We start from the raw sequence: 7,421 nt of genomic DNA, 5'->3' as shown, positions 1-7,421 counted from the left end.
GGCTAGAGTGGCCTAGGGTGGGGGGCTGTGGGGCTTAGGGAAGCCACGTGGAATCCTGATGACCCTTTGGGATGGGAATCTTCACCTCCCAGAATTTCCAGCTCTCTCCATGATCTGAAATATCTGGTTCTAAACTCCTTGGAGAGTGGGCTTCAAAACACCAGAGTTTCTAGAGTTATGGTGGGAGGGATTCTTGCACCCAGCATCCCTGACTTTGTGGGACCCCACCCCAGCACCCCAGCACACAAGAGATAGTGGAGCAGATGCAGACAGAAGATTCTTTAGGTTCTTTATTATGAGAGGTGAAGTGAACTCAAGGAGGGTCAGTGGTCCGTTGGGGTGTGACCCCAGCCAGCTGGGTGGTCAGGGCAGGGCACCATATGCCCCATTTTCCATCTCTCTTGTCCCTGCGGAGCCACCATCACTCGGCAGATTCCGCATCAAACCTGAGGTCCTGGAGAACCTCACTGATTGCTTCCATGGTTTTAATTACCCTACAAGAGTGGATGGGAACTATAAATAAAACCCAGATGGGGTGAATTAGCCGCCGCAGTGCAGCTCCAAGGGGGCTGTGGCAAGCCCCAGGCCCTCCTGCCTCCCGCCAAACCTCCAAGCAGCACTAGCAGTGGGAGGATCATTTAGGTGCCTGGGAGAAGGGGTGGTCCTGTGGGTCAGAGTGGCAGGAGGAAAGGTCATCTTGGTGAGTGTGGGCCATCAGGAAGGTGTGCAGGGCGACTGTGGCAGATGTCTAGTGGGTGTGCACATGTGTGTGTCTGAGAGGCGAAAGGCGGGAATGTGCAGGTGTGTGCCTGGTAGGGCCTGGGCAACCATGTCCAAGCTCCGAGTCGAGCCATGTGAGCAGGATCGACGGGTGTGAGGTATGCAGCTGTGTCCTGAAAATACACGGCGAGTCTGGTGTGAAACGGCAGGGCATATGCACCGGGGGAAGGTGGGTAGTGCATCTAAGGTCACCAGGTGAAGGTTCTGGTATGCACAGCCAAAGGCTTGTGTGCAGGTCCAGAGGGTTGGGGTCTGACCTTGCCAGCCCTGGGGCATGCCTGTTTGGGGCTGGGTGCCCAAGGATGCCTACGCGAATCTAGCACGGTCAGCCCACTGGGAGGCAGCACTCACTTCATCTTCAGCTGGTGTATCTGCAGGCTGTCCTCCTGCCCAGTCAGCTCTGGTGTCCCCATCAGCTGCAGCAGGGCCACCTGGTTGGGGGAATGGGCAGCGAGGAGGACGTCACGGTTGGCAGAGGCCGTGCCCTGACCTCCCACATAGGAGGGTGGGGGAAACACTGAAGCCCCCAGAAAGGCAGCACAAGGGGGAGGAGGGCAAAGCAGGCAGGAGTCTCAAGGGCAGCGGTACTTTTAACGCTGGAGGAATCTAGGATTAGGTTTAGAGGGGCTCCTGACCAGGGGGGCCGAGTGGGCGGGCCCTAGAGTCAGCGCAGTGTGGGTGTGGCCTCATGTAGGCGGGGAAGGGGAATGGGGTAAAATCTCGGCCAGGGATTGGGGGACAGGAGTGGTGCAGTTGGAGGTATAAGTAGGCGGAATCTTAGTCTCAGAGACCAGCCAGGGCGTTATAATCCCAATTTGGAAGTAGGCCAAAAACCTAGACTTGGGTTGGGTCTCTAAAAGAGGGTGGCCTGGGAATCCCAGCGGCGCGTGTGGTGTGGGCGTGGCTTCACGTGGCCTTGTATCTCGATCAGGATTGGCTGTGAAGGCAGAGTAGGCCGGGTCACAGGCCCACAACTTAGGCTGGGATCTAGGGTTACTAAGAAGGGGACTTGACCTGGAGTTTCACTGCACCCAATCTGAGGGCTGAGTAACAGATCTGGGGCACTGGGACAAGCCAGAGAGGGGAGGAGCGCTGTAGAGGTGGGGTCTGGGATGGAGCGGGCGTGTCCTGGATAAAAGTGGGGGCAGAAAGGAGGGGGCTAAGCCTGAGACTCTCAAGTGAAATCTTAATGGACGACTTAGCTGGGACATGTAGAGGGGACTGCTGGGGCGCCAGGGGCGGGGTTTGCAGGGACGGAATGTGGCCCCTCGCCCAAGGGGTGCACCGTGGGCCAAGCCCCGGGAGACACAAGCCGTAGAGTGGGCGCGGGGGAAACGGCCGGGGGGCGGGGCCTCACTGTGGTCAGGCGCGTCTCCTCCAGCTGCTGCAGGCTGCGCACGTGGCTCGCGAGCAGCGGCTGCGCTCGGGGTCCGGCTAGCTCGGCCTCCACCGCCAGCACCTCTCTCGAGGCGGCGGCGAAGACCTGGGTCACCTCGTGGACCGTGCTCCGGTAGCGCGGGAAGTCGTAGGGCGGGCCGCTGCTCAGGTACTGGCGGTGGCCTCTGCGGCAGGTGAGGGTCCTGAGGCTACGGCCCCGGCTCTCAGGCCCTGCACCCGCATCGACCGCCTGAAAGCCGCCCAAGAAGTGTCCCTCGATCCCAGAGTGTGGAGGGTAACCCGAGACGAGCGCACCCCAGCGCATAAGGAAGGGAGCGATCTGGTCTCCTCGCAAACCCCGCTCCACCTCCGACACTGAGGCGCACGGGGACCCAGTTCCTCCCTCAAGGCTCGCCCATCCCCAGAGTGGGCTGAGGGCCGAACATTGGGACCCCTCCCCTCCCATACGCCCACACTCACTCCTCCAGCCGGCGGAAGGCCTGCGCGCGCTCAGCTTGCAGCTGGTGGATGCGCTGCACCAGCTCCCGGATCGGGGCATCTTTCTACGGAGCGGGGAGCATGGCTAGGGCATGAAGCTGGTGCCCCCGGGCCTGCACCGCCCGCCCCACTCATGTTCCCGCTCGGGCTCGAGCTCACCCAGGGCCACACCAGCTCCTCGCGCTCTGGGACTCCAGTGGCGGCCGTATCACCCGGCACCGCAGAGACAGTGGACTCTGATGCGGCCTCCGCTGTGATCATGACTGCGCAGCTCTGGCCCCGCCCGGGATCAGGTTGCTCCGATGCGCCTGGCGCCCCCTGCAGGCCGGGAGGCCTCGGAACGTAGCCTGTGGTGAACAGCCAACCTGGAAGAAACCCCGGGGAACAATGGGAAGCGAATACTGGAGGGCTTCTCAGGTCTGACACCCTCTACCCACCCCACCCCGTTTATTCCTGTCCAGCGCTTGCCTTCTTAAAGTTTTTGATCTTGAATATAAGGTTCTATATACAGCAAGGTTTTGTTTCTATACAACTGTCAACACCCGACTTCACTTCCTCACATTCCATTCCCACACAAAGAAATCTGGGAAGTGATATTCGTCATCAGAGGCCACAAGGCTGTGACAAGAGTGGGATCTGAACGCAGGTTCTGACACTGGAAAGCTCAAGTTGCTGGAACCCAGCCTACAGCAGATTCACTAGCAGGTCCTATGTGAACTGGTTGGAAAAAGAAAGTGAAAGTGACTCAGTCCAGTCTCTTTGTGGCCCCATGGGACTCTCCATGGAATTCTCCAGGAATACAGTCCATGGAATTCTCCAGGCCAGAATACTGGAGTGGGTACCCTTTCTGTTCTCCATGGGATGTTCCCAACCCAGGTCTCCAGCACTGCAGGTGGATTCTTTACCAGCTGAGCCACAAAGAAAGCCCAAGAATACTGGAATGAGTAGCCCACTCCTTTTCCAGGGGATCTTCCCGACCCAAATCCAACCAGGGTCTCCTGTATTGCAGGTGGATTCTTTACCAACTGAGGTATCAGGGAAGCCCTGATTGGAAGTGAGCTGAAAAAAAAGCCCCTGAGATGGGAGTCCAGGGCAGGGCAGGGAGATGGTGGTGGTAGTGTTTCATATTAAGAAAAGGCCTGAGAGCTGGATACACACAGCCTAATTTGAACTTCAGAACCTCCCTCCTCTAGTAGACCAGGTAAACCAGGAAAATGGCAGCCTGGCCACAGGGAGGAAGGGGCAGCTAACAAGAAACTCAACTACCTGAGACATGAAGTGACAGCCTTTAACTGGCACTCCAGGTCTCAGCTATTCTCAGGCATCACTCTAGGCCTGAGTTGTCACCTACATCAAGCCCCAGTCATCCCAAGACAAATATAAACACAGCCTTGCCAGGGCACTGCAACCCTCACCCAACAGACATCAGTCCTGGGTGGAGCCAGGAGGGATAGTGGTCAGGCAAAATGGAGAGAAGGTGTTATTACACTAGGGGGTATGCTCCAGCCTATCCACCCATCCACCCACACCCAAACACCTCCAGGGCCCAGACATAAGGGCTGTTAAATGTGCCTGACCAGGTCCCACCGGTCACTTGGTGAAGGTCTTTATTCTCTATTTCAGACGATAAAACCCAAACGGGTGGGCTCACTAGGTTATGTGGCAGAGGGCCAGGTCTGAGACTTCCTTGTGCTGTGGTTCTGACAACTTCAGATGTGAAGGGCAGGGACCATGGTCCAATTTACAGATAAGACAACTGGAACTCAGGACCCAGGACCCCCAAGGTCTATGAAGAGCTGAGTGACACGAAGTCCCATAGATGTCCACATCGAGAAGTCACCCCCCCCCTCACTGGACAGACCAGCCACAGGGACACCAATTACTGCTCCAGTCAACGAAAGGGAAACTTTATTGAGGCCCAGGACCACGGGGCTTGGGCAGGAGGCCGCCCTGCGGGCAAAGGAGAAGCAGGTGGAAGAGCTTTATTTGACCTTCTTCTTGGGGCGCAGGTTGTTGGTGTGGCCGCACTTCTTCTTGCGGCAGTTGACAGCACGGGGGTGCAGGCGGGCGTAACACCTGTGCAAGGACACCAGGGAGGGTGAGGGCGCATCCGGCCCACGCCCAGGGCGGCCCCCGCCCCCGCACGTGAGCACATACTTGCGGCAGATCATCTTGTCGCAGTTGTACTTCTGAGCGAGCTGGCGGAGGGAAGGCTCGATGATGCCGCCTCGCAGACGAAGCACCAAGTGCAGGGTGGACTCTACAGGAAATGAAGGGCAGAGACACTGTCGGAGCCTAGCCTCACCACCTCAGTCCCGCGGGTGGAGGGCAGCCTCCAGGGCCCTCCAGACCACAGCTTATCAAGTATGATGGGGCTACATCAGAACCCCTTGGGTATGTGCACATGGACATGCCACCCCACAGAACCTGCACCTTGTCATGTCACCAGCCCTCACGAAATCGGAGACTAATATAAATATACACCAACAGTGGTATCCACCTCGGTTTCCCCACAGGCAAGGCAATTTCTGAGAGATGCAAGGATAACCTTTTATTTTGCTAGGGAAAAAGTGGTGATTTCCTTTACAATACTTGTAACATTAATACACACACACAGGCCTTAAAAGAAAAGTGACTAAGAACATGAGAAACCATGGGCATTCAGAAAACTGATGGAGACGCTTTTCAGCAATGAAAAGAGCACTTTACAGAGCAACACTCCCTAGCGCCATCTGATCCCCACCTTAAGGACCACCCTCCTCTACAGCTCCCTCCTGGTGACAGACTGTCAGCATTGCATCCTGGGTACTAGGCCTCGCTGAGGCCCTGCTAGCCACCGCACCCCGTACCTTTCTGGATATTGTAATCTGACAGAGTGCGGCCGTCCTCCAGCTGTTTGCCCGCGAAGATCAGCCGCTGCTGGTCAGGTGGGATGCCTAAGGAGAGAGGACCTCCATTACAGAGGCTCTTGCAAGCACACTGCTGGCAGCTCCCGCCGTGCCCCACCCACCGCCACCACAAGGCTGTGCCAGGATTACCCCAATCTGTCAAAAGGGAAACTGAGGTGGGAAGGGCAAGCTGCCTTCCCAAGATGACACTGGGGAACACTGGCATGGCTGAGATCTGTTGAAGCCCAGCACCCATTGCACACAGGACAGCAGAAACCCAGGGCTGAGGTTCCTACTGGGTGCAGCACTCAGACTCAGCCCAACTCACCCTCCTTGTCTTGGATTTTGGCTTTGACATTCTCAATGGTGTCACTGGGCTCGACCTCAAGGGTGATGGTCTTGCCCGTCAGGGTCTTCACAAAGATCTGCATCTCTGCGCCTGCTGGGGAGACAGGGTTAGCATGGATGGGGGGAGTGGTGATTGCTAAAGGTCTGAGCAGCCCCAGCTCACAGGCTGACCAGGTTTAGTCCAAGCCAGCCCCATGCATGCCTCGACCTCAACGGCAGGCCCACCTCACTGCCTGGTTCCTTCTGCCCATCTGAGCCTGCATCTTCAACTTTAGGGCACCACCCTGCCAAGCATATTTTCTCCAAGCGTGGTCTGAAGGTCCCACCCTTCCTCTCCTCACCAGCCCCTGCTCTTCCTGCAGCCTGGGTGGGAATCTCATCTTAGTAGCATCCCAACACGCACACCTTCCTCCCTACAATCCCTTTTCCTCTCCAATACCAAGCTCAGACACCCATAACTCCGGCTTCCTTCTGGGTTACACCCGAATGCTCAGACCACACTTCCTGCGTTTTATCCAATCCATAAATAACAACTGCTAACCACGTGCCTGGTACGTGTTTACAGAGGTATCGTTTTCATTTTCCAAGAAAACAGTTGCTACTACCAGACTCTCTTTACAGACTTAGAAAAAGGCGACAGAAACCCAGCTGAGGGGCTTCATATTTTCGAAGGGACTGGCACGGTTTCCGCCACGAGAAAAATTTACAGTTAATACCCCTCCGCATTAAATTGGATCATACCCGAAGGACACACGCTCTCCCCAAGGCCTCCTCAGATAGCTGGGGCCGGCAGAGCGGGCAAGCTCCCCTTCCAAATGCCGATTTCCCTCGCGGGGCCCAGTTCGGGACCGGAACCCGGCCCAACGTGCCTTGCTAAGCCACCCCGCAGAACCTGGCCCGCCTACACGGACTTCAGGCCGCCGCCTCCGTTCCCTGGGCCCCCATAGTCCCCCGCACCCTACAAACCAATCCGGCCCAGCGCCAACCCGCAAGGCCTCCACCACCAACCTGCTCTGCCGCCTGGTTGAAGAGAAAGAGGGCGGCGGAACCGGAAACCGCCGATTCGCCGCCGAAAGCGCCTGCGCACCGAGCACGCTGCGTGCTTGCGTCACAATCCGCGCCGTGCGTCGTGCCCCGCCCCGCCCCCATGGTGGGTGCTGGCGAACGAAGTCGCGGCGCCTGAGTGGGACCTTGGCCCGCTAGCTTCCGGCTGTGAGCCCCACCCATCGGGTCACGTAGTAAGACTGCCGCACCTTTCCAGGTGTTACTGCCCTGTCTCCAAACCTCCTGGAAGACGGCCCGCACATAGCGGGTGCTCCGGAGATATTTAAACAGATTAGGAGAGACCTTTGTGCTGAAGGAAAGGAATTAAGCCGCAGGTCCAAAGACGCAGGGGTCGAGGCGGGAGGCGGCGCGGGGGCTAGACCCCTGGAGCCACTGGAGGCTCTCTGGCTGCTGTGCATAAGTGGGTATCAGGGCGGGTGCGTACAGGAGCACCGAGGGCAGGTGGGGTTGGTGTATTCCCTCAAG

General features: G+C 57.7%; 2 protein-coding genes across 3 annotated transcripts; both read right to left on the bottom strand.

The window, feature by feature from the left end:
* Window positions 1–272: 272 nt before the first annotated feature.
* REX1BD (required for excision 1-B domain containing) lies at window positions 273–2,968 on the bottom strand. Of its 2 annotated transcripts, none has more exons than XM_070373353.1 (5): window positions 2,815–2,968; window positions 2,638–2,720; window positions 2,138–2,342; window positions 1,132–1,211; window positions 273–513 (listed from the first exon to the last, which is right to left on the bottom strand). In XM_070373353.1, the coding sequence occupies exons 1-5, from the start codon at window positions 2,914–2,916 to the stop codon at window positions 495–497; spliced, it is 489 nt and encodes a 162-aa protein (XP_070229454.1). In that variant the 5' UTR covers window positions 2,917–2,968; the 3' UTR covers window positions 273–494. The 2 variants fall into 2 exon arrangements, with proteins under 2 accessions (XP_070229454.1, XP_070229455.1); XM_070373354.1 differs by having other exon boundaries at window positions 273–494; window positions 2,815–2,967.
* Window positions 2,969–4,534: 1,566 nt separating this feature from the next.
* Window positions 4,535–6,945, bottom strand: UBA52 (ubiquitin A-52 residue ribosomal protein fusion product 1). The gene is made up of 5 exons (XM_005898311.3): window positions 6,900–6,945; window positions 5,872–5,985; window positions 5,505–5,591; window positions 4,813–4,915; window positions 4,535–4,731 (listed from the first exon to the last, which is right to left on the bottom strand). Exons 2-5 carry the CDS (start codon window positions 5,972–5,974, stop codon window positions 4,638–4,640), a joined length of 387 nt encoding a protein of 128 aa, XP_005898373.1. The 5' UTR covers window positions 5,975–5,985; window positions 6,900–6,945; the 3' UTR covers window positions 4,535–4,637.
* Between the last annotated feature and the right edge of the window lie 476 nt (window positions 6,946–7,421).

The sequence above is a fragment of the Bos mutus genome, chromosome 7 (assembly GCF_027580195.1).
Source record: "Bos mutus isolate GX-2022 chromosome 7, NWIPB_WYAK_1.1, whole genome shotgun sequence".
Lineage (NCBI taxonomy): Eukaryota > Metazoa > Chordata > Mammalia > Artiodactyla > Bovidae > Bos > Bos mutus.
This window is presented reverse-complemented; position numbering and strand designations above follow the sequence as displayed.

What these genes read in the sequence shown, in the direction of transcription:
- REX1BD (XM_070373354.1), bottom strand. Translation starts at nt 2,916, where the DNA reads ATGATCACAGCGGAGGCCGCATCAGAGTCCACTGTCTCTGCGGTGCCG. An exon ending in AGGAGCTGGTGTGGCCCTGG is followed by an intron (nt 2,721 to 2,814) that starts GTGAGCTCGAGC and finishes CCCGCTCCGTAG; the next exon opens with AAAGATGCCCCGATCCGGGA. An exon ending in GCCTTCCGCCGGCTGGAGGA is followed by an intron (nt 2,343 to 2,637) that starts GTGAGTGTGGGC and finishes CACCTGCCGCAG; the next exon opens with AGGCCACCGCCAGTACCTGA.
- UBA52 (XM_005898311.3), bottom strand. Translation starts at nt 5,974, where the DNA reads ATGCAGATCTTTGTGAAGACCCTGACGGGCAAGACCATCACCCTTGAG. An exon ending in AGATTACAATATCCAGAAAG is followed by an intron (nt 4,916 to 5,504) that starts GTACGGGGTGCG and finishes CATTTCCTGTAG; the next exon opens with AGTCCACCCTGCACTTGGTG. An exon ending in GACAAGATGATCTGCCGCAA is followed by an intron (nt 4,732 to 4,812) that starts GTATGTGCTCAC and finishes GTCCTTGCACAG; the next exon opens with GTGTTACGCCCGCCTGCACC.